The 26,001-nt window shown below is 36.9% G+C and overlaps 1 protein-coding gene across 1 annotated transcript; it reads right to left on the reverse strand.

Moving 5' to 3' along the window:
- Positions 1 to 3,281: 3,281 nt before the first annotated feature.
- LOC120079575 (DNA polymerase epsilon catalytic subunit A-like) lies at positions 3,282 to 7,556 on the reverse strand. Its single transcript, XM_039033803.1, has 10 exons — positions 7,375 to 7,556; positions 7,202 to 7,285; positions 6,692 to 6,894; positions 6,544 to 6,604; position 6,170; positions 5,646 to 5,793; positions 5,485 to 5,551; positions 4,344 to 4,454; positions 4,114 to 4,269; positions 3,282 to 3,679 (listed from the first exon to the last, which is right to left on the reverse strand). Exons 1-10 carry the CDS (start codon positions 7,507 to 7,509, stop codon positions 3,614 to 3,616), a joined length of 1,032 nt encoding a protein of 343 aa, XP_038889731.1. The 5' UTR covers positions 7,510 to 7,556; the 3' UTR covers positions 3,282 to 3,613.
- Between the last annotated feature and the right edge of the window lie 18,445 nt (positions 7,557 to 26,001).

The following is a 26,001-nucleotide window of genomic DNA, read 5'->3' on the forward strand; positions in this document are numbered from 1 at the left end:
TCACTGCTAGACACTCCACTAAAGACCTGTCTCTTATACACATCTAGATGTGTATAAGAGACAGGCCCTTAAGGGAGCAATCTATCTACTTACCCCTGCTTCGGGAAAGAACTCAATTCCATCTTGTGTAACTGAGTTCCCAGCTCCCAAATCAGAAAAATCCCCAAAAAGGTAGGCTTGTTGAGTTGGCAAGAGTTCCCAAAACACTCAGGATTAAGGTCATGTCACCTATGGTCGTTTAGGTGAGATGTAAGTCTCAAGTATTAATATAAGCCTCAAGTATTAATGGGTTATATAAAGAGACTATTCATCTAATGGTTCGGTCTTATACAAACTTTTTGTATAGGACACCTCCACTCGCATGCCTCCACATGAATGGTTAGGATCAACCATTTCTAGTAGTTCACAACACTTGTAAACCTCTACAAAGCGGGTCGTATTCGTAGTGTCACCGGGATCAGATATCCCTCCTTAATCCTTATACTACAGACCTTTTTAGATTATCACTTGAGGCATGATTCTATTGTATATCTCATATTCAAGCTTAAGTTTTCATATAATAACCATCGAGCTTTGTTTATTGGATATGAGTAAATACAAAATAAAATAACTCATATTTTATTCATAACAATGTGTACAGTTTACAAATTACGAGACTCCGAGAGAATTAGGATACCAGTCCCAACAATCTTCCACTTGTCCTAATGTCTTCAACTAGGTTTAACACACACCATAGTTCTCACACAAGCCAACTCCAATGCATGTGCCTTGTGTCTTGGCCTCCTCTTAGCTTCAATCATCATCACAACTCCAGCTCTTTCAACTTTGCAAGGCCTGACCAACGCAAGCCTTACTCATCGCATGCTAAGCTTGATCATCGTACACCCAACCATCGCCCAAGCCACTGCTTTCTTTAATGCTCGAGGCGTGTCTTGTCGCAGCCCTCATCGCATGCTAACCTCTAATGCTCATTCGCGCGCTACACCTCAACACACAGCCTTGCCATCGCTTCCCATCGCGTGCATGTGCTAGGCTGAACGCCCAATCCCGAGCCAACGCCACAGCCCCATCAGCTGTGCATTTTCTCTTTGGCAATGCTCAACACCCTCCTAACGCATGTATACTAATCTCACAAGACTTGGTTGCTGCATGCCTTATCTATGCATAAGGTTGCAAGCGTTCAACATGGTTCTTCTTGGCATTCACATTCCAACGCATGCCTTCTCCTCACTCAGCCACACTTAGCTTCCTTAAGAGCCCAACTAACTTCAAAAAGTAAGGCCAATGCCCATGGCTCACCTCTAATGCCCATCACAAGGCCAACTCATGGGCTACATACTAACAACACTTAGCCAAATTCTAGCTTCACCCAAGAGTCAGGCTTCCAAACATAAACATTTCTTCCAACTCTTCACCCACTTCCCTATAATTAGACATTAGTTCTCACATTAACTTACTCACCATACTGGTCTCAGTAGTAAACATACACAAGTAGGGAAATTAGGGTTCAAGGTTTACAATCGTCTAGACTGATTTGCTCAGAAACCGATTGAAAAACAGAAAATTGAAAACACAGAGGAAGAGTGGTGAGGGAGTGTATGGAGGAGTAGTGCTTGAAGAATGAGATATCTTTGATGGCTGAAGGCTTGCGCCTTTTATAGGGGCAAAGAGCCAACGGTGAAGGATGCAAGCCATGCTCAGCTACTGAACATGCAAAGGACGCAAACCACGCTCATCCACTGAACGTGGTGCCATTGCGATATGTGCGGAAGGCCAACGACTGAAAAACTTTTTTTTTTTAAAATAAAAATTAAATAATAATAATAATATTTTTATTAAAAAATAATCACACGCGTCACGAATTCCTTATTTTAGTCGGTTAAAGAATTGGCTAAAGAATTCATTATTTTAGTTGACCCAAGAAAGTTGCCGAGTGTTTTTCCTTCGACCTTCCAAAAGTACCTTCAGAAAATGCATGGCAACTAGACTACAATTTCTGTATTGCATGCCTCATCACTTCATCTTGACTTTTATCATTTTTTGATATCAAATCGAAGCTTACTTTCAGAAAAAATATCAATTTATAAACCGGATTGATGAATTTAAAACTGAACTTTATACCATACATTGTATTTTGTTTGAAAAAAACTCGTGTAAAATTTATTGTTGTATCAATTAAGCTACTAAACATTCATACAAAAATCAATTTATATTCTTAGTTCAATTTCCTTTGAGAATTATTTATGTATTTACTCTATTCCCTATTTTGTAAAACCAACGGGAAGAATTCTACATTTGAAAATCAAATGTATAAATGATTTTAGAAGATTCATAATGAAAAAGTCTTAATAAATTGACTTATGAAATTTTTGTTATCTTAGTTGATTCAAATCATAAGCTTCTCACAATATTTATTGAATGAAATCCAAAGGAAGATATAAATTGATATATTGACGTTCAGAGTTATAATTAAATCAACTCTCAAAGTTTAGGAAATATATTGATATTGCCTTTAATTTTATTGATTGATAAATTTATATAAAACTTCAAGAATTACATACCTAAATATAATAGCACTAAATAAAAAAAAATTAAAAAATAAAGAATAAGTGGAGAAGTTTAAGTATTTGACAACTCGTGATAAATTTATCATTGCCACTAAACTAGATTCTAATGTGTAAAATCGTATAATCTTATAATCTTGAATAGAGATATCTTAACCATCCAACTACGTTGGTTTCAATCATTTAGCAGGATACTCGAGATGAGCTCTTGGAGAAGTTCCAACCCATCTTCTTTGCAGTGAAATGTGCCAGCACAGGCACATTGTTCCCACAGATGAGCAGCTTTAACCTGCTTGCAACGAGCACAAACCAAATCCTGCACGTGATATGCACGCTCTCTCTGCATCACAATGTGAATCAATGCATTCTCAATCAGTTCTTGGTTGTATGGTTGTCCACATTCTGCCACACCACACCGCCATTCTTGTGCTTGTAAAGTTGAGTCACAGTACAAGTCCAAATCTCGACAGTCATTGCAATAGCTGCCCTCACAACCAAAAGAAAAAGTGCAAGAATTTGAGCAATTTGGTTTTTTTATATATATAGGAAAACGTCGTTTTATATTCCGTTGTATCAATTTAAACTTCAAAATTCTGTAAGTGCCTCGTTAATTACGTTTCATTTTGATAACCATTGTGTGTGAGACTTATAATTTTTTATGTTCAAATAAGTATAATTCAACTGACATAGTGCTTGTAATATCATCCTCAAGTCAAATGTTCAATTTTCCCACCCTGCATTACTAAAAAACAAGACTTATAATTTTTTTGTTCATAAGCAAACCAATTTTGACCCTCGAAATGCCGTTCATACATCAATTCTAATCATCTATTTTGTTAATCCAACATTTAAAGAAGCTTACACGTGTGTAAGAATTGGTGTATGGACGATATTTAAAGATAATAAAAGTCTAAATTGATTCACTTATGACACTTTAAAAGTATAATTGATACATAATCTCACAATGTTTTTCCAAATCTGAAGGTAGTTATATACAAATCATATATTACATGCAAAAGACATTGGGTAAGATGAATGAAGTGCAGGGATTAGAAAACAGAGCTTCTGGTGCAAACTCTTTCACATGCGTACTTCAGTAAATTCTTCTTCATTCTCTGCACAATAGGAAAAATATTGACAAGACCATTCATTGTTATTATTGGCACTAAATGGAATGAATGTTATTCTAAGCTACTTGGACTGCAGTTTACATGCAGCTCAGTAAGGAAGTCAAACTGCAGGTAAGAGAAGCCAAGAAATATGTTACAACTTAAATCTTGGGGTTTATGTAGATGGTTAAGGAAATAAACTCTGTACTAATAAATGTATCAATATCTTCAGAGTTTTGCAATGATATCGATTTATGGACACTACCAGAAGATCTTTTTTGTAAAATATCACGAACAATCCCAAACAGTTGGTTTCTGAAGTAAGAACTCAACTGATAATCAAGATGAACATGATAAATATTTAATTAAGAATCTTAAAAGTAAAAAAATATAGAAAAAAAGAAACTCATAGTTACTAGAAGCAGACGAGTGTTTTATACCTGCTCTTTGAGATGGTCTGTCACGTGTGTTTCAAATGATTCAGTGGGCGGGGTACACTTGTCGCCCTGCTGCAACGATGCTCTTGCTACAGCTTGTTTCGTTGCATATTGCCATGGAATGTATATAAATGAAGAAACGATGGTAATGAAACAATCCTGCAATAACAATTAGGTGACCACCGTAGTTTGAACTACTGAAAAATTCAGTAAGACTCAAATAGTAAGGTTACCTGAATTTTCATAGGTAGATATTCGGCAATCCTCCAGTTGGACAATATGTTAATAACTTGGGATTCAGCATCAGTAATTTCATCTTTTGCTGGAATTCCACCATAGTTGTACTGAAATAAAAGAAACGTCGAAAATCAGAAATAAAAATCCAAATAGTATGATAGTACTTGGGGAGGTAGAATGAAAGCTTAATTTACTTTAACTATTATAGGAAAAATTGCAAAAATCATCCTTGAAGTATGGTGGTAGTTGTAATTACACTCTTAAACTTTCAGTTTTAAAAATTGAGTCTTCAAGTTTATATAAGTGTCAAAATTTGATCAAACTAGACCTTCAAACTTAAATAATTGTATAAATCGTAACATTTGTGTAAGTTTGAGGGTTCAAAATTTATCATTTATGGGCCTAATACCTATAATTATTGTTAGCTTGAGGGTCTAATTTTAATACTTTTAGAAATTTCGGGGTCCAATGTTTATAATAGAAAGTTCAAGGGTGTAATTGCAACCACTACCATACTCCAGGAGTGGTTTTCCAATAAAAAAGAAATGCTTATATATTTTGAATTTTACATCTTTGACGATACTAGGCTACAGTTTTTTCCCCACTAATCATGGTTAATGGTACCTGAAAGTGTCGTGATGTAAGTAAGTTAGTACTCTCCCTTTAATTAGTCTTTACCAACCTGAACATAACTCAACTGATTAAGGCATATATACTCAATCGGAGGTTAGAAGTTCAAATCCCTCACCTCAAATATTGAACTAAGGGAGGTGTTTGATTAACCAACTTCATAAGTTTGTGTTAAACTCCGCTTCAATAGTTCACTATTGAAATTTGCACATTTAACGAGAAACTCCATCAACCCATCTTTCTCTATTTTGCATATTTATCGAGTAACTTCATCTTATAACTCTGCACCCTAAACACAGTCTTTCTAACTCCAACATATTAACTCTAGACTTCGTAACATAACTGAGTGCCCCAACCACCCCTAAAACAATATATATTTTAAGTTTCTTCTCTTTTTTTTCCATCCAAGAATATGTTGTCCTCGAGAGAAGCAATATGAATTTTCTTTAATAAAAAGCTTCAAAAGAGCAAGAAACAACAAGAAAGTTAAACATGAGGTCATCAAACCTGATCCATAAATAACAGCGAGTGCCAGAACTGTACTGGTTGCAGCTCGATCCACTCAAACAGGTCCCTACTTAAAAGGAAAAATAATAAGGCAAAACAGAAACCTAATAAGCATGCTTTATAAGAAAGACAAAAGATTCCAGAGGAAAAAAAGGAACAACCTTGTTTGCAGTGTTTTCACCAAGCTAACACAATATGCTTTAGCAGCATAAAGATCAGACTTTCCCGTGTCTATGATTACTTTTGAGAAGTTTGCAAAAATAATGGTGGCACCTAATTTGCGTATAACAGCCAACAAAAGAGCAAACACTATGAACAAGTTTTAAAAGAGTAGCTCAGTTTATTGAAACAGCAGCAACGGTAAATACGATGCATTTGAAAATTTTAGATTACATTAAAATACCACTTTAATCTCTATACTTCAAGACTTGTTCCATTTCAAAACTTGTATTACAGTATTGATATAATTAAATTTACTGTAATCCATCGTCAACTCAAGCTTTTAGATTGATGCGTGATTTAACATGGTATCCAAGTAAGACATTAGTGGTCGAGCTCTATAAAACTACAATAGTTGGATACCAAGGAAACTAGTACTAGTAGAATATTATTAAATCCTAGGGGTAAGTGACCATCATAGATTGAACTTATTCTCTAAGTTCCTTATTATATTTATACCCATGACCCTTATTTACCACTAGCCAATTCAGGATGATTGTCATTTTCTCCCCAATTAATATTGATTTACACTCATTAGATTTTACAAATTTCATCGTCCACGAATAAAGAAGTGTTAGAGTATTGCTATAGTTACATTTATCATAATCCATCCGCTTAAACTTTTGAGTTGAATGGTGATTTAATAATCTATATATACAAATATCTCCCTATAGTTTCAAGAGGCCTCACCTCTAAATTTGAAAAACAATTCCATATTGTGTCATTCCTAATACGAAGGTTTTCTTTTTGTTGCTGTTAATTCAAATGAAAATTAACTATTTTTATGATCTCATAAAGGTATAGGGACAAAAATAGAATAAGTTTTAAGTTTATAAGAACATGAATGCATACTCTGTGAAGCAAGCGATGAAGAGCTGGGTCATGAAGCCTTGATTGGGGGCTGCAATGCAAAAGCAAAAAAGAATGAATACAGTCAACTAGCCAAGTTTTACATTCAGAAAGAATCAAGAAGATAACACACAGAAACCTGCAAATCCAACGGTACAGATTCAACAAAATTTCATCGGCATATACGTTTCCAGATGTAGTTGCATCTGCAAGACATCTTCGAATCAATTGTTTCAGGACAGGAAATGCTGGGGCATATAATTCAGCCTCATCAAAGCCACCGCCTTCTATTTCATTCACTTGGTTACTCTTCAGCAGAGCATTCACAGCCAAATGATGGATCTGAATAAGTTGGGACAAAGATACTTAAATACCGTCAGTTAACTCAACAATTAGGTCAAATATACCAGATTTTCCCTAATCTTTAAGATATTTCTCAATTTCGTCCTTGATCTTTTAAAATTCCCAGTTAAGTACTTCTCAATCAATCAACCAAATTCTATTATCACATCTGTAGAAAAAAACATATGACCAAAAAGGCAACAAGCCCTTAAAAGCTTCTTCTAACAATAAACTAGGATTCAACAAGGAAATATAGAACAAAATGGAATTATTTATAATAATAATTAAGAATAACAAACAAACAAACCTGTTGTTGATCATGTAATGCCCTTGAAAAGAAAATATCTGCTGTAAAAATTTTCCAATCAAGTTCAATATTTCCCAAGAGTACCTGCCAAATATGATTCAAAATTAAGATTCATATCAACTACAAATAAAGAAACTGACAGAGAAAAAAGAAAAGAAAAGAAAAGAAGTTACATGGGCATATCTTGCAAGAGAGATTCTGTCATTTAACCATTTGGATGAATCAGCACACCGTCGTATTCCAATCTCAGCAGCGTTTTGTTGCCAACCAAGAAACTGTGACACATACATTAATACAAAATAATGCATTTTACTCGTATTGAGTAACCGATCTAAATAATCAAACACTTCAAGTTAGAGTTCATATACTTGTACATACTATTCTTGCTGATTTCTATAGAGAGAAGGCTCAAGCATGACTTGGCAAATAAGGCCTATCACACACTTTAACCATAATGCAAAATAAAAAGATCTTATGGATATTTGGCATCAATATCTCTAACTCTTATAACTTTTTTTCTCTGGTCAAATATCATTAATTCGGAAAGTTGCAGAGTCAAAGGGTTCAAATCATGTGATGGCTATCCCGTGGGGTCTTTGGAGAGAGAGGAATAATAGTCTTTAGCAGTTGGGCTAGTGAGCTGTGGTCTCTTTGTTAGATTATATGTTTCTCTTTAGGCTTGGGACGAGACTTTTTTGTTCTTACCCTCTAGGTCTTATTTTCATGGACTGGGCCCATTTTTGTAGTTCGACTCCCTTTTGTGGGTTGTTTTCCCTTCTTTCTATATGCTTTTGTATTTTCTTCCTCAATGAAAATTCAGTTATTCAATAAAAAAAAAAAGAGGGGGATAAATGCTTAGAAGCTAGAGCCAAACAGACTACCTGATATTGGCTATGATGAGCATTATAAGGAATGTTCAAGCATGGAAAATCATCTAAGGCTTTCACAACTGACTTCAGAAGTTGCACGTTTGGGGACTCGATTATAGCTACAAGAGGTCCACGGTTTATGCTCCTGCGGATAAATATCAGTGCATGAGTCAGCATGAAAGAGACTAAATAGAAGGGCATAATCAGTAGAACGTAACAACAGACATTTTTCAACCTGATGCAAAGTAAACCTGAGATGAGACTAAAGTTACAACCGTAAATATCCGACATAGAAGAGCCAATAAAAGGGATATTTATAATACTAGATGTACTACATACATGGAACAGCTAAAAAAAATCCTGAATCAAATAGGACAAAATATACATCAGATCCTGTTAGAAGGGAAAACTATTTTGACATGTTATTTCAAAACAATAATCATAGTATGAAAAATATATAATGGCTGAGACATATTCTTCTGTAGGAAATAAATAAAGTTTGAAAAAAAAAAAATTAAGGTACAAATCCTAATAATTTCCAAAAATGCCCGTGTTTGAAAGAATTTCTATAAATTAAACAATGACAAAACCTGTACTCTGTTATTGATTTTTGCAAAATCACTTCCAGCTTCTTTGATGTTTACAACATAGTCAACCTATGAGGTGAATAGAAAATGAAAGTTGTGATTAGACTTCAAGATAAAAGAAAAATACACATGAATCATCTCAAGATGAGATAGACGATTAAAGCTCCAGAAATTTAGAACCAACTAATTGCATAGAAATATTTGTTCAAGTAGATATCCAAAAATAAGATATTAGTCTCTAATAAATAAGATTAAACTGCAGCTTAGCCAAACAACTTAAGCATTTGCACCAGAAGCTCTGTTTCCTAATCCCTGCATTTCATTCATCTTACCCAATGTCTTTTGCAGGTATTATATCTAATTTAATATATATTTATATATATAAACAAGTGAAAAAAATCAATTTATATACCTAAATTTTGTGGAAAGAGTATAATTGAAACTATGAATTAATAATTGTATCAATTTACATCTTACTTCAAATTTCGTTTGAAAAACATTGTGAGACTTTGTATCAATTAAACTCTAAAGTGTTATAAGTGAATCAATTTAGATCCTTTATTAAGATTACCTTTGAAAATCGTCCATACACTAATTCTTACACATGTGTAAACATCTTTCAATGTTGAATTAATAAAATAGACGGTTAGAATTGATGCATGGACGACTTTTCGATGGTCTAAATTGATTTGCTTATGAAAAAATTAAGTCTTTTTGTTTTTAATAATGCGGGGTGGGGAAAATGAACCTTTGACCTGAGGATGATATTACAAGCACTATGCCAGTTGAGTTATGTTTATTTTAGCAAAAAAAAAAAAAATTATAAGTCTTACACACGATGGTTATCAAAATGAATGTAATTGATGATGCACTTACGAAATTTTGGAGTTTAAATTTGTAACGACCCGAGTTCAGGAGGGGTACATGAATGAACCGGTATCACATCCAAATGAGAGGGATCCTGAGGACATAAAAGTATGGTTAAGAAAGGCCTAAAAGAATTGAAAGTTACTACTTATACCAAGAAGGCGCACCTTCCTTTTCGGTGGCTCAATCATAAGAACTCCAAAGTTAAGCATGCTTAGCTTGGGTCATTGGGTGACCTCCTAGGAATTTTCCTAGGATGCATGTGAGTGAGGAAAAAGCATGCTGAAAGGATCCGTGTTGGTTTACAACTTAAATTGATACAACCTGTTGAAATATGTTGCATTAGCTCTAAAGGCATATTTGTAGTTTACTCTATATTACTAAATTAGGGTTTCCCCTCATTCTATTTATATCTGAGGTTGGGATCTCTTGTAAGTATGACATTAAACAGTAGAACTTTTACCTTGTCTTGTCTCTTTTCTTTCTATCTTTCAATATGGTATCAAAGCAATGTGATGAAACCCTAGCCCCGATAGAAGAAATTCAGTCATCAAACTTGATAGATGAGGGAACATTGGCAGACATGACTAATGTGGCTGTGATTCAAGCAGTCGTTGATCGATATCTTCGAACCATCTTAAACCCAGTGCAACCCGAACCATCTGAAACCGTGCTGCTAGACTTCAACAACCCAGCTGCCAGACTTCAACAACCCAGTCGGCAAACATCTCGGACAGCTTCAATCGTCGAGCATCACCAACCCAGTCGACGCGCATCTCGAACCGCAACCTTGACTTGGATCGCGATCGACACAAGGCTCTGGTGGGTTCGCTCCAGCCGGCGCACCGAACGTCTCCCAGCTCCAGCATATCAGTCCATTCCAGCCAAACATCGCTGATGAGGGTGCTTCAACTTCGCACACGATAGGGTTCGCTTCAGATGGTTGTTGGTTCGCTCCAGCTGCTGGGCCGGGTCAGATTGGTGTGTTTGCTTCAACCTCGCAGCTGATCGTTAAGCCCTCCGTTCGTTACCCACCTTCACAACTGTCTGGGAGCAACGCCGATCACAGACCGCCCTATTTTGCCACCGGTGGAATTCCAGCATTAGCTTTCTTCTCACAGTACCATGGTGGACAACCTCTCCCTCATGTGTACTCGGTTCAACCTCAGTTTCGAATGGGCGATTCCGTTGAAGAAAACTCCATTACCTATGGACAGAAACATCCTGGATCTGAATCCTATGGGGAAATCCAACAACAATTGGCCAATCTCCAACAACAAATGGCCGCTCTCGAAGCCAAATTGAATGGCCATGATTCTTCCCCGATCTATTCAAAAAATCCGGTAACAATGTTTCCTACTCTTCCTACTACTAATCTTTTATTTAGGACTATAGGAATCTCTGTAGGAATGATCACAGGAGAGAAGCTGAATGGACAGAATTACTTCTCTTGGTCCCAAACAATTAAAATGGTTTTTGAGTGACGCCATAAGTTTGGGTACTTGACTAGAGAGATACCACGACCAAGTCTTGGGGATCCTCAAGAGCGTGTCTGGAAGGGAGAGGATTCATTGCTCCGCTCGATGTTGATCAGTAGCATGGAACCACAAATTGGGAAACCTTTACTCTGTTAGCCACCACACGAGATATTTGGGATGCAGTCCGACGATTATATTCGAGACGTCAGAACGCATCCCGCCTGTATACTCTATGTAAACAAATTCGTGAATGCAAACAAGGGAGCATGGATGTAACGTCATACTTCAACAAGATGTCTTTGTTATGCAAGAAATGGATCTATGTCGGGAGATCATCTGGAACTGCCCGCATGACAGAATTCAGTACTCGAAGATACAAGAGGTTGAGGGTGTGTATCATTTTCTTGCGGGGTTACCCTCAAATTTGATATGGTTCGGAGTCGAATACTAGGGTAGAAATGATACAGTCCCTCATGGAGATCTGTTCAAAGGTTAGATTGGAAGAGGATAGATCAAGTGCAATGAATGGGCCTGGGGTTACCATTGTAGAGTGATGCATTTTTTTATGAAGTGAAATTATGGAGGAAATGCGATGGTAAAAAATGCGTTGAGCACTCAAGTTTTCTCAGTGGAATCCAAATGTAAACCCCACTAAGTTCCTGATAAGTCCAGTGTCAAACTTAGGGACTTGGGAAAACAGGTTGCATTGGTAATTTTTTTAGAAAACTTTGTGGTAACCAAATAAATCAATAGTTGTTGAGGTTGTTATTTGCGGTAATGAAAAATAAACAAATGCGGCGGAGTTTGAAAAGAGTTGATAAAATGGAAGATACGATGAGTATGCGGTGAACCGGTTAAGAAGGGTTTCAGCTAACACTTCCTAGGATGCGTTCATGCTTTACGATCATGCACCACACATATAATAGTAAACCATCTCTTGATGCGAATGCTATGGCTTCTATTGCTAGAACACATGCGATATATGCGATAAGTCTATAGGACCTACACATAAGCCTCTATTCTTATTTATGCGGTGATGAAATGACACACATACAAATAAGGAGATCACATAATATCAACCTGTCTCAGGGTGCATGCGATGTAGGTTGGCAAACAGAGCTTATCTCTAAGTTCCTATCTCTTGTTTATACAGTTATAATCTTGCTCTCTTGAGTCTAGATTCTAACCTAGCTCTCTCGAGTCTTAGGTTCTTTCTTTAGACTCTCTCTCGAGTAGCTCTAAAGGGATATTTGGCACAACATAAAACAAGACAATCGCAAACAATGAAAATCCTAGGTCATGTTAGCTTAGTTCTTCTCAACCCATTCGACTAGTTTAGCTACTTATACGTAATAAGAGAGTGAACAGATGTAGAATAAGAACTTCCATTGTATAAATATAAAGATGAAGTACAAAACAACAATGCAAGAATAGAATAAAGAGCCTAGTAGCAATCTCTTACTTTCCAGGCTTTTACACTGTCTTTTCTACTCGTGTTCAAAAGGTAATCTCGCTCTCGCGAGAGTCGTCCCGCTCTCTATTTCTACGCCTTCGGGTACTCTCTTGAGTTTCCCTGAGCGATCTTCCTGCGTCTCAGTTCTTCTCTTGCTTCTCCTTAAAAATAAAAGAAAACTATGGACAAAGACGTGCTAAGCTAACTTAACCGAACTTCGGAAATATTTTCGAACCCCTTTTCTGAAGGATGCCTTTGGTATTTATAGAGATTCGGGGTGAAAGGCAGCTTCTCTCTTATGATTGCACAGATGGGATGGCTTTAATTCCCTGACTGATGCACTGAATATTTGTCACCGAAAAGCTGAATGTACTTGTTATCGTTAGTGGCTGTCAACTTAATTCAGATTCAACCGTCATCAGCTTTTTGTCCCATCGTGATTAATTATGCCTTTCACCCAGATGCGCCCACTAAGTTGCGCCGACCAAGTTGCGACAATCCTTCTTGACCAAGTGTTTGCGAACACAATCACCGCAAAGTCTTACGATGATGCTGCACTCGACCAATGATTTCCTATGATCACTTTTCCGCTTTGCGTCAACGCATATTCTGCATAAAAATAAAAAAATCTACTATTTTCTATGTGATGAACGCATGCAACCGCAATGTAATAAACTTAATGTTTTTTTTATGCAATCTAACACATTTTATCAACGCAAGCCAGCATTGTTTAGAACTTAGCACTATGATAACATGCATTTATGCCCGTTATCATAGAGTTAGCTGCCTTTGGGGTGAAATCCGCTGGATCTGATGGTGACAAGCAGAATAACAAAACACCCCCAGTATGTGAGCATTGCAAAAAAAAGTGGACATGAAGGATCAGTGTTGGAAACTGCATGGTCGACCTCCAAATGGTAAACATCGCCATCCAAATGACAAGTCAAAATTTGGTTATGCTCTAGTGAGTGAATCGGTTGAGGGGGCCACACAACCTCAGATACAACCTCTGGTGACCATCCCAGGTGATTCAGGTTCCATAGGGATCGGAACAGCTACTCAATCAAGTAACCCTCAATCTCTTAGCTTCCTTGTTGAAGGGAATGAGTTATGGATTCTAGATTCAGGAGCGACCGATCACTTAACTAACTCATCTGATCAATTTTTCTCATACTATCTAAGTACTAGAAATGAGAGGATTCGAATTGCGGATGGGTCCTTCGCTTCTGTTGCTAGAAAATGAAGACTGTCACATTTTTAGGGATTAATTCTACAAAATGTCTTACATGTGCCAAAAATTTCTTACAACTTGTTATTAATAAGTAAAATAACAAAAGATTTGAACTGTAGAGTCGTCTTCTCACTAGATGCTGCTTTGTTTCAGGACTTGAGCTCGGGGAAGACAATTGGCACTGCTCGATATGACAGGGGCCTCTATTTCCTTTTTGACGATGCTTCTTCCAGGAACTTATTTAGGACTAGCCTTTTATCTTCATTTACTATGTTTGAAAAAGATTATTTATTGTGGCATTTTCGTCTTAGACATCCAAGTTTTCAATATATGAGATATTTGTTTCCCTACTTATTCCATAATGTGAATGTTTCTTCGTTATCTTGTGATGTCTGTATACGTGCTAAACAACCTCGTGTGTCTTTTGTTTCTCAACCCTATAAACCTACCCAACCTTTCCACTTGATCCACAGTGATGTTTGGGGTCCTTCAAACATCTCTACCTTGTCTGGTAAACGGTGGTTTGTAACATTCATTGATGATCATACCTGACTTACATGGATATATCTCCTTGTTGATAAGTCCAGATTTTGTCTACCTTCAAACAATTCTATCCCACTATCGTAACACAGTTCAACACAAAGATTTTCAATATATTGTAGACTATCATGCAAAGAGATGTGTTGCATGGGATGTAGCTCATGCTTAGAGTAAACCAAAGAAGAGGTGGTGGGTTGCTTGTGAGCAAGTTGAAGATGAACTTGAAAAACCCATTTTTCAAGTTTTGTGTAATTTTTGAATTTTCAAAATCTATTTTGATTTTAAAATCATATTTTATTTCTAAAATCAAAATTTATTAATTTTACAAATTAATTTCATAAATTAATTTTCTAATAAAATTAATAAACGAAAGTCATTGTGTTCCGGTTGTAGCTGTTAGTGTCGTGTTTGGCCTCGCCATTTTTTAGTAATAATCTGACGCCAGCTAGGTTAGTAATTCACTATTCTTATCAATAGAGTCTGGAGACTTCTTGGTTCATCATGTTATTGCTTTAGGTTTACATACAACTACATTGATCTTAGTAAAAAGTTCTTTAAATTAATTTTTTACACAAATTCATCTTCATATATTTAAATCATATTTAAATATATTTTCTCCAATTTCGTTTGATTCTAATTTGAACGTTTCAAATTAATTTATCACGCTACTCTAGAGCTAATCCATTTCTGAGCTAGTAGGGAGACCTCATGGACCTACAGATCATGAACTCCAACGATCCGAGATTAATCGGCTAAACTCATTAGACCGATCTAACCCCCATTTGTTAACTAATGGGTCACTCCACTAAAGCCCATAGTTGAATTCCCTTCACTGTAGATATATTATGTCCACTTGATATAGCCATGATTAATAAGTTAACCCTTCACAGGTTGTTCATAATAACGGCTAGGTCAAATCTCTTTTACCCCCCTCTTGTTCCTTAAGTCCCCATTGATCCCTTAATGAACAATTGTTTTGTAATCCAATTACAAAACGGAGCCCCTCTCATGCCAAATGAGAGGGCGAGATCCCTTGTTCAAGCCCTAGAATCAACACTTAAGGGAATAACCTCTCTACTATCCCTAAAGCGGGTAAGAGTGAATTCCCTCTTGCACCCTATGTCCCCAGCTATCTATCCGGTCTTACCCCTAAAATAGCAGTGATATTGAGTCGACGTTGTTGAGCCAACCCTCACCTATGCAAATCTAAGGGCAATCCCAGATAAACAGAAGTTCATAGTTAGCTCAAGATTAAGGTCAAGTTACCTAGGTCATCGCTTTGAAATAGTCAGTCTTAAATAGTAAACAACGTTATAAAGTAAGAGTGACTCATTTCGTGGTCCGATCTTGTACAAACTCTTTTACACAAGGACACCCCCACTCCTCATGTTCAACATGAATGAATTAGGATCACTTCGTTTGTAGCATTTTACAACTCCTTGTAACAACTACAGAGCAAGCCGTATCCAATAGTTTTACCAGAATAAGGTACCCAAATCTTATCCATGTACTATAGATCATTTTGACTATTTACTCGAACCTGATCCAACTTTATGTCTCCACATCAAATTCAAGTACTCATCTAATAGTCAAGGGACTTTTAGGTTTATTGGATTTCTATTCAAGCAATAGATCTATTCAATAACACCTTTATTGAATTTTCAGAATAAGCTCCATTGTTTACATACCACAAGTTTTAGGACATAAAACCTAACATGTTGGGTATCCGCTTCATCAACGAGGCTATAAATGCTTTCACCCATCTTTCAGAAAATATTTGTCACTATGGATGTTACGTTCTTTGAAGACAAACCATTCTTTCCCGTTAGTCATCTTTAGGGGGAGACCACGAGTGAAGAGACTAACAGTTTCACATACTCCGTACCTATTAGCTTCAATCTTGAGCCTAGTCCTAATATTACTGAACCCAGTCTACCTAGTCTCGAGCCTAATTCTGCTCCTGTTATTCCAGTGTCTGTCCTTCCTACTAGACAAGTGCCCTGGATAACATACTATAGGAAGAATCTTAGAAAGGAAACTCAAGAAACCCCTGGTGTTCCATCGGAAAGTGTCCAAACATCGGAACCAGCTCAGGTTCAAGATCCTGTTGTTTCAGAGGAGATTCTTGAAGAGAAGTCTGGGAGCATAGAAAATGATGAGACGAGCTCAGAGAAGGTTGAAATTTCAGGAGGTAATAAGGTGCTGGAGGATCCTCAGGAAGATGCAGAATTGTCTCAGAAGTCTGATACTGAAGAGAGACCGACGAAAACTGGCAATTATGATACCATTTTGGATATGCCAATTGCTCTGAGAAAGGGAACCAGGTCATGTACATAGTACCCTCTGCACAGTTTTCTGACCTATAGTAACTTATCTTCTGGTTTTAAGGCGTTCACTACTGTTGAATAAGAAATTTTGGACCGATCGCAAATCACGTCATTTACTAAATTAATGACGAAATTCCAAATAATTGAATTCGAGACTAATTAGAAGTTGACATTTGTCCCAAATTGAAGTTGCAGACATAAATTGGCGAAGTCCGATGATGCCACATGTTTCCTTCGTAACTGTTGGATTGAATAAAATTACTTCGGTTCAATTTGATATTATTATTTGGGCTAAAAGTCCAATTTAGCCCATAAATAGGCTTAATTTGACCAAAATGTCAAATAAGACCCAAATCCAATTAGTCAGGCCCATGGATCGACCAAGCCCAAGCCCAAGCCCATGAATTCCAGCAGAGAACTCTATAAATAGAGGAGTTCTCCTCATTTGTGGGTCAACAATTCTATACTCCAGAGAGCTTATAGAGAATTCTTTACAATCAGAAGACTCCTTGACTCTTGAAGCTGACCACACCTGAAAACTGAAGTCCTTCGAAGATACAAGCATCCTGAAGACTGAAGTCCTTTGAAGATGCAAGCATTCTGAAGACTAAAGTCCTTTGAAGATACAAACACTCTAAAGATTGAAGTCCTTTGAAGATACAAACAATTCTACATTTATAGAGACCAAAGAGAATTCATCAACAAGCAGAAGACTCCCAAGACTCCTAAAGCTGCATTCTTAGAAGATAGAAGACTCTTATAGACTAAAGTCCTTCGGAGATACAAGTATTCTTCCAAGACTTCAACTCCACAATCATCACGTGCTTTGCTTCCTAAAATCAAGCGTACTCATTCAACTGAGAGAGAATCAGAGGATCAAGTACTAGAGATCGAACCACATCGCATGAAATCAACTTCAACATCAACACCAACTTAAGTTCAACTCCACGAAACAAGTTTCTTCGGAAGTCTCGTGCGAACACTAATCCTCCAAGAGGATCAACAAGCCCAAAGGCCAATCATCCAAGAAAAACAACAAATCCAAAGACCGATCCTCCAAGAAGATCAACAAGCCTAAAGGTTGATCATCCAAGAACATCATCAAGCCCAAAGGCCGATCATCCAAGAAGATCAATAAGCCCAAAGCCCAATCACCTAAGAAGATCAACAAGCCCAAAGGTCGATCACCTAAGAAGATCAACAAGCCCAAAGGCTGATCACCCAAAAAGATCAACAAGCCCAAAGGCCGATCGTTCAAGAAGATCAACTAGCTTAAAGTTTATAGTTTATTTTGAAAGCATCAAAATACTGTGTATTAGAGATTGTACTCACTTTCCACAAAATTAATACAAATACAAAGTTCAAGTTCCACGAAATAAATTTCTCTTGAAATCTCGTGCGAACAAATTGGTACGCCCGGTAGGACATCTCTACCTCTCATCTATCTCTCGTCATCCAAGTCTAACAAATCTAAAATGGCACCAAAGAAAGTTGCATCCAAAGTTACCATCGCAAGCAACACTTACATAAGCTCTATCACCACGGAGGAAATCTGGGACCAGCTGATGGAATCTCCTAAAGGCGGGATCGTCATCAGAAAAAATCCCTTGTTCGACAACTATGCTTCTACTACTGATCTATCAGAGAAAGAATCACATTTTGATGTAGTGTCTGTCATGATGACTAACGTAACAACTGAGTCGACCATGACAGAGATGGAGGTAAAGATAAATCTCCTAATGAAGGCTGTAGAGGAGCGAGATCATAAAATCGTTGCTTTAAGAGATCAGATACAGGCTCAAAATACTGCTAAATCAAGTCAATTTCTAGCTACAAAGGTCAATGATAAAGGAAAGACTGTCTTGTAGGAAAGTCAGCCACCACAATCCACCTCTGTTGCCTTTCTGTCAGTTCAACAGCTCCAAGATATGATCACAAACTCCATAAGAGCTCAATATGGAGGACCGTTGATAACTTCTTTTATGTACTCGAAGCCATACACTAAGAGAATCGACAACCTGAGAATGTCAGCTGGGTATCAACCTCCAAAGTTCTAGCAATTCAATGGAAAGGGCAATCCAAAACAACATGTTGCACACTTCATTGAAACTTGCAAAAATGCAGGAACCAGAGAAGACCAACTAGTCAAGAAGTTCGTTCGTACCTTGAAAAGAAATGCTTTCGATTGGTATACTCATTTGGAGCCAGAAGTGATTGACAGTTGGGAACAGCTAGAAAGGGAGTTTCTGAACCACTTCCACAGTACAAGGCGCACTGTTAGCATGATGGAGTTGACGAACACCAAACAGTGGAAGGGAGAGACAGTCGTCGATTACATCAACTGATGGAGAGCTTTAAGTCTGGATTGCAAAGATAGACTTACTGAATTATCTGCAGTAGAGATGTGCACTCAAGGCATGCATTGGGAGCTTCTCTACATCCTACAAGGGATAAAACCTTGTACGTTTGAGGAGCTGGCAACACGCGCTCATGATATGGAGTTGAGCATTTCCAACCGAGGAACTAAAGATTTCATATTCTCTAAAAGGAGAAAATACAAAAATGATGCCAAGGGCACTGAAAAGATTGTGGGTAGTGCCACAAAAGAATCTATGGTCGTTCATGTGACCCCGCTGAAATTTTCCTCCAAAGGAAAACAAACAAAATTTGAAAGAAGACACAATGAGGGCGAGAAGCGTCGTCCAACTCTTAAAGAACGACAAGAGAAGGTTTATCCATTCCCTGACTCTGATGTGGCAGATATGTTGAAGTAACTACTAGATAAGCAACTTATTCAGCTACCGAAATGCAAGCGACTGGAATAAGAAGGAAAAATAGATGATCCTAACTACTACAAGTATCATTGGGTCATTAGTCACCCGGTTGAAAGGTGCTTCGTGCTGAAGGAACGAATTATGAAGTTGGCTTGTGAAAAGAAGATTGAGCTGGATTTGGATGAAGTAGCTCAGACAAATCACACTACAGTAGCGGCAACTTCAAATGTTCCAATACTGTCTATGTCCCATGCTCAAAGACAAAGCCCGATCCAATTTGGAGAATTCAAGCCTATAGTTGTTCGGTTCCAACAAGAGATTCAAACAGTAAATTCTGAAAAGAAAGATGAGCTTGTTGAAGATGACAACGAAGGGTGGAAAGTAGTGATTCATCGAAAGAGAAGACAACCAAACTCCACCCAAAAAGAGTCGCGTTCCTATCGAAGCTATAGAAGAAGAAACAAGACTCATAAAAAGAAAGGCAAAAAGATGACACGGAAGCCTAAGCCAGCTAAGAAAGAAGACAAGGACTTCCCTCAATTCCGACGGCCGGCAACTTCGACAGAATTTCTCCTAATAAGCTTTCTCAATAATCATCTAGAGAAAGTATCAGAAGTTATTGCATATCACACTGTCGGCATAGTGAAAGTCGACAACAATCATGTGACTACTGAAGAAGTCAATGACTCAGAAAAAATGAAGCAAAGAACTTCTGTCTTCGATCGTATTAAGCCTTCAAGTGCTCGATCTTCAGTCTTTCAAAGATTGAGTATGGCCACAGTAGGAAAGGAAGACCAATGTCCAACGATTACTTCTGCTCGAACTTCAACCTTCAAAAGGCTAAGTATATCCACATCAAAGAAAGATCAACCTTCAACATCTGCTTTTGATCGTCTCAAGACAACAAGTAATCAACGTAAAGGAAGGATGAAAATCTTGAAGCCAACGTCATTCCATGAAGAAAAAAACGACGAAAAGATTCACAGTCGTGTCCCTTCACGCATGAAGAGAAAATTTTCTGTTGACATAAGTACAGAAGGTTCCTTGATAGTGAAGCCAACACTCATCATATTGACGAATCCTACAAAGGAAGAGGATAATCAAAACCATGATGAAATAAGAGCTTCTGAAGTTTAAATGAAGAAGCTTCTCATCGCAATAGCCTAAATTGCATGATGCTCCTAGTCCGAATGAGCTTAAAATATGAACGGCCTAAAAAAATTGTACGAACTACATTATGACTTGATCCCTATCATTATAAAGGGTATGTAGGCAACTTAAGTTTAAGTTCAGTCGCGCATAAAAAAAAAAAAAAATTCTTTTTGAACTACATTATGACTTGATCCCTATCATTAAGAAGGGTATGTAGCCAACTTGAAAGAAACTTCAAGTTCAGTCCAATTAAAAAAAAAAAAAAAAAAAACTTGAACTATGTCATGATTTGATCCTTTTTTTTAAAGGTACGAAGGAAACTTAAAGAAATTTAAGTTTAGTTCATCAGAAAAGGTACCACAACCACTTAAGTATAATACTTCAAGATTGATGTTGATCATCCCTGTTAAAGAATGACACTCCAGATTGAAAATGTTCATCCCTATTGGGGGCAACACAACGGATTGAAGATGTTCATCCCTCGTAAGAAGCCAACATAGTAAATAAAAGGCACAATACTTGGAATGCACTTCACTTCCTCTTTAAAATCAAACTTAAATGCTCCTCCATCTTCAAGTTCAGAGGCTTCGTTGATGCTCTTCAATCTTCAAGTTCAGAGGCTTCATCGATACACCTCCATCTTCAAGTTTAAAGGCTTCATCGATGCTTCATCTTCATGCTCAAGTCTGGAGGTTTTGCGATGCCATCTTCATGCTCAAAGTCACAAAGTCAAGCCTACTGCCAAAGATTCATTGATGTTTCATCAAACTCAAATGCGAAAGATTCGTCCATATTTCAAACTTAAATGCGAAGGATTCGTCGATACTTCAAGCTCAAGTGCAGAGGATTGGTCGATGCTTTGTCAAGCTCAGATGTCGATTATTTATCGATGCTTTATCAAACTCAAATGAGAAGCATTGGCTAATGTTTCGTAAAACTCAAATGCGAAGAATTTGCCAATGCTTTGTCAAACTCAAGTGCGAAGGTCTCGTCGATGCTTCTCCATCTTTAAGGTCAAAGGCTCCGTCGATACTCCTCCATCTTCAAATTCAGAGGCTTCGTTGATTGCCTCTCCATCTTTAGTTCAAGATTGGCGTGCATGGCCTCACTTCCATCTTCCAAGTTTAAGGTCGGTGTACATGACTCCACTCCATCTTCAAGTTCAAGGTCGGTGTGCATGGCTCGGCTCCATCTTCAATGACTCGGTCTACAAAATCATGACGCAGCTTCGCTCATCTCCAAAGTCTGGCGTGGTTCGCTTCATCTCCAAACTGATGACGCGACTTCACTTCATCTTCGAATCATGCGTGGCTTCGTTTCATCTCCAAACTGATAGTGTGGCTTCGCTTCATCTCCCAAAATGTTGGCGCAGTTTCACTTTATCTCCAAAGTCTGGCGTGGTTCATCCAAAGTTGTGGCGTGGCTTCGCTTCATCTCTAAACTAATGGCGTGACTCGCTTCATCTCCAAAGTTGTGGTGTAGTTTCGTTTCCTCTCCAAAATGTTGGGCTTCCGTTCATCTCCAAAGTCGTGGTGCGGTTTCCGTTTCCTCTCCAAAATGTTGGTGCGACTTCATTCATCATCCAAAGTCGTGGCAATGGCTTCGTTTTCATCTCCGAACTGTGGCACAGTTTTCACTTCATCTCTAAACTGATGACGCGAATTCACTCCATCTTCAAAGTCGTGGTATGGTTTTGTTTCCTCTCCAAAATATTGGCACAACTTCACCTCTTCTTCAAAATTGGTGTAGCTTCGCTTCCTCTCCAAAAATGTGGGTGTGGTTCCACCTTATATGCGAGATCAAGTTTGGTTTGCCTAGCTCTACCTCATATGCGAGGACGACTCTGGTCCATCTGGCTCCACCTCATATGCGAGGACAACTCTAGTTTGTCTGGCTTCGCCTTGTACGCGAGATCGACTCTAGCCAACCCGACTCCGCTCAAAAGCTTGATGGCAAATTCTTCTCATCTTCAAGGTTTGATGGCATATCCGCCTCATCTTCAATACTCGATGACATATTTCCCTTATCTTCAAATCAAGGAGTAACATAACGAGGTAGACCTTATCAGGATCCTCCCTAGGGTGAAAGCATGGGAGAGTGTAAGACTTGCAGGGCCCTTCCCATGACGATCAGGATATGCAAACGGCGTTATAAAGCAGACATTTGAATCCTCCCTAGGGTGATTGAATGAGAGAGTGAGGCCTCTCCCATGACGATCAGGATATGCAAACGGTGCTACGAGGTAGACCTTATCGGGATCCTCCCTAGGATGAAAGCATAAGAGAGTTGTAAGCCTTTGCGAGGATCCCTAGGGTGAAAGCATAAGAGTTACGAGGCCCCTAGGGTGAAAGCATAAGAGAGTTGTAAGCCTTTGCGAGGCCTCTTCTATGACGATCAGGATATGCGAACGGTGTAGGTAGACCTTATCGGGATCCTCCCTAGGGTAAAAGCATGAGAGAGTTGTAAGCCTTGCAGGGCCCCTCCCATGACGATCAGGATACACGAACGACATTATAAAACAGACCTTTGAATCCTCCCTAGGGTGATCGAATAGGATGCACAAGCATGAGAGGTGATACAATAGTTCCAGGGTCATCCCTTTGTATACCAAGGAGACGGTTATATATCGAGGAATTGCTGCAAAAAATAAAATAAAACATCACCTCCTACAAAAAAAAATAAAAAGAAAAAGAAACAAAACAAAAAAAAAAAGAGAAAAGGAAAAGGAAAAAGAAAAAAAAAAGTGAAAAAAATAAAAGAAAAGAGGAAAAGAAGAAAAGAAAAGAAAAAAAAAATGAAAAAAGAAAAGAAAAAAAAGTACAAGAGAGGAAGAAAAAAATGAAAAAAGAATTTATTAAAAAAACATAAGAATAATATGAACAAAATAAAAAAAAAAATGTGAAACCAAAAAAAAAGTAAAAAGTGTAAAAAGAAAATTATAAATAAAAAAGAAAGGAAATTAAGAATGAAAACTAATACAAAAATAATACAAAAAAAATTGGTTAAATGATAAAACCAGACCTTTATTAGGAAAAAAAAAAAAAAAAAAAAACCTAAATCTTCTTCTTCTACACTTCCAACCCCCCTAAAATTTCTCTCACTTCTCACTAAAACTCTCTCTACTATGTCACTGAGTTCATGTGAGCAGGTCCCATCTTTAAAATTAAAAAAAAAAAAAAAAACTATATTCTCTTCCTCTCTCACACATCCTCTTAGAACCATGAGAAACAGGTAGTAAAATAAAATCTAGTAGAAGCAAAAGCCGATGTTGTCGGTGACCACACACCAAGTGCAACATAATGCTGATGGGTTCCAAAGGAGGTGATCAACCACAAAATCCTTAAAAAAAGTGAGGAAAAAGAAAGGTTGAAAGCATGCTGAAAAAATTAGAAAAGAAAAAAAAAAGTAAACAAGAGAAGATCGGTCACGAGAGAGTAAAAAAAAAAAAAGAAAAAAAGAAGACTGATCACAAGAGAGTGCTCTGTTTCCATCGACTCGACGAAGTAAAACAAGAAGCATTAAAAAAAAGTTGAAGAAATAATAAAAAGGTCTTGAAGAAGTTTTCAGAGATGCAATGGAGGTGATTCAGTCAATGTGAATTCTATGAGGTTTCTGAGTTCAATTTATAGATGAATAACCAAAGGTGGTTTAGATTTAAAAGCCAAATTTGGAGAAGAATTTTAGATTTTAGATTGACTAAAAACATAGCATTTGAGAAATCTAACAAATTTTGGGTTAAATTGATTTTTCTTTTTGCAAGTTTGAAGGCTCATATTCAACTTCACTAAATAATAATAATAATAATAATAATTTAGGTCAGAATAAGATTTGAATCCATATTTATCCAAATATCAAGTTCAAAGTCCTAAATTATCCAAGCTTCAAATCAAAATTAGTTTAAGATTATAATTCTATCCAAATCAAATTTTGGATTTCAATTTCGGTTAAAATTCAAATTTGCACGTATTCCAAATTTTATTTCAATTTTATCTAGGTTCATATCCTTAGTTCCAAATCAAATTGTGATAAGATCTAAAACTTCTCTCAAATTAAAATTTGGCTATATTCCAAATTTTATTCAAAATCAAATTTTCAATTTTGAGATTAAATTGTGGATAAAATCTCAAATTTGGGCATCTTCCAAATTTTATATCAAATTCGTCCAAATTTAGGTTCTCTCATCCCTATTTTCAAATCAAATTGCGGGAAAGATTTAAAATTTATCCCAAATTGAAATTTGGTTATATTCTAAATTTTATTTTAAATTCAAATTATTCAATCTTGAGTTTTTATGTTCAATCAAAATAAATTGCGGATAAAAAAAAATGTCTCGATTAGTCTCTTATTAAAATTTGGGTATATCCCAAATTTTTATCTCAAATCAAAATTGATCGAGATTCAATTTCACCTCAAATTCTATTCCAAATTCAAGCCAAGATTTGGGTACCAATAAAATGTCATCCCAATGTCAAGACCTTGACATAGTCTAAGTGTTGTCTCAAATCAAAATATAGGCACACTCCAAGCATCCACCAAATCAAAATTGAAGAAAAGATAAAGACAAGATGACAAATTCTACTTCAAATTCACATGAAATCTAAAAAAAAAAAAAAGTGATTGTTAGAATTTGGAATATTAAATTAAATTTGAAATTAAAGTAGAACATAAATTCTACTTTAGTTCAAATTAAAGTTCACTTGGGAGCAAGAAAGTCAAGGACAAATTCATCTTTTGTTTACTTGGCGAAAGTGAGTCAAGCAAACAAATTTCAAATCAAAATTTTGAACTAAATTCTCATATTTTGATCAAAACGATGCATCAAATTAAGGGAGTTATAATCATACTTTGATTTCGAATTATCTTTTTCTAGATCCACCCACGGTATAAACGTGCATAAATCTCGAAAAGTGGCATTTGTTGAATGAGAAATTTTGGACCAATCACAAATTGCCACGTCATTTACTAAATTAATGACGAAATTCTAAATAATTGAATTCGAGACTAATTAGAAGTTGACATTTGTCCCAAATTGAAGTTGCAGACATAAATTGGCGAAGTCCAATGATGCCACATGTTTCCTTCGTAACCGTTGGATTGAATAAAATTACTTCGATCCAATTTGATATTATTATTTGGGCTAAAAGTCTAATTTAGCCCATAAATAGGCTTAATTTGACCAAAATGTCAAATAAGGCCCAAATCCAATTAGTCAGGCCCATGGATTGACCAAGCCCAAGCCCATGAATTCCAGCAGAGAACTCTATAAATAGAGAAGTTCTCATTTGCGGGTCAACAATTCTATACTCCAGAGAGCTTATAGAGAATTCTTTATAATCAGAAGACTCCATGACTCCTGAAGCTAACCAAGACTGAAGTCCTTCGAAGATACAAGCATCCTGAAGACTGAAGTCCTTTGAAGATGCAAGCATTCTGAAGACTGAAGTTCTTTGAAGATACAAACACTCTGAAGACTGAAGTCCTTTGAAGATACAAGCAATTCTACATTTATAGAGTCCAAAGAG

Source organism: Benincasa hispida, chromosome 6, assembly GCF_009727055.1.
Source record: "Benincasa hispida cultivar B227 chromosome 6, ASM972705v1, whole genome shotgun sequence".
NCBI lineage: Eukaryota > Viridiplantae > Streptophyta > Magnoliopsida > Cucurbitales > Cucurbitaceae > Benincasa > Benincasa hispida.

Bases quoted from the DNA above. Each gene is read 5' to 3' on its own strand.
- LOC120079575 (XM_039033803.1), bottom strand. From the start codon at position 7,509: ATGCATTATTTTGTATTAATGTATGTGTCACAGTTTCTTGGTTGGCAA. The intron at 5,552-5,645 runs GTTGTTCCTTTT...CCTTTTAAGTAG, and splicing joins GTGAAAACACTGCAAACAAG to GGACCTGTTTGAGTGGATCG. The intron at 3,680-4,113 runs GTATAAAACACT...CCTATTGTGCAG, and splicing joins CAGACCATCTCAAAGAGCAG to AGAATGAAGAAGAATTTACT.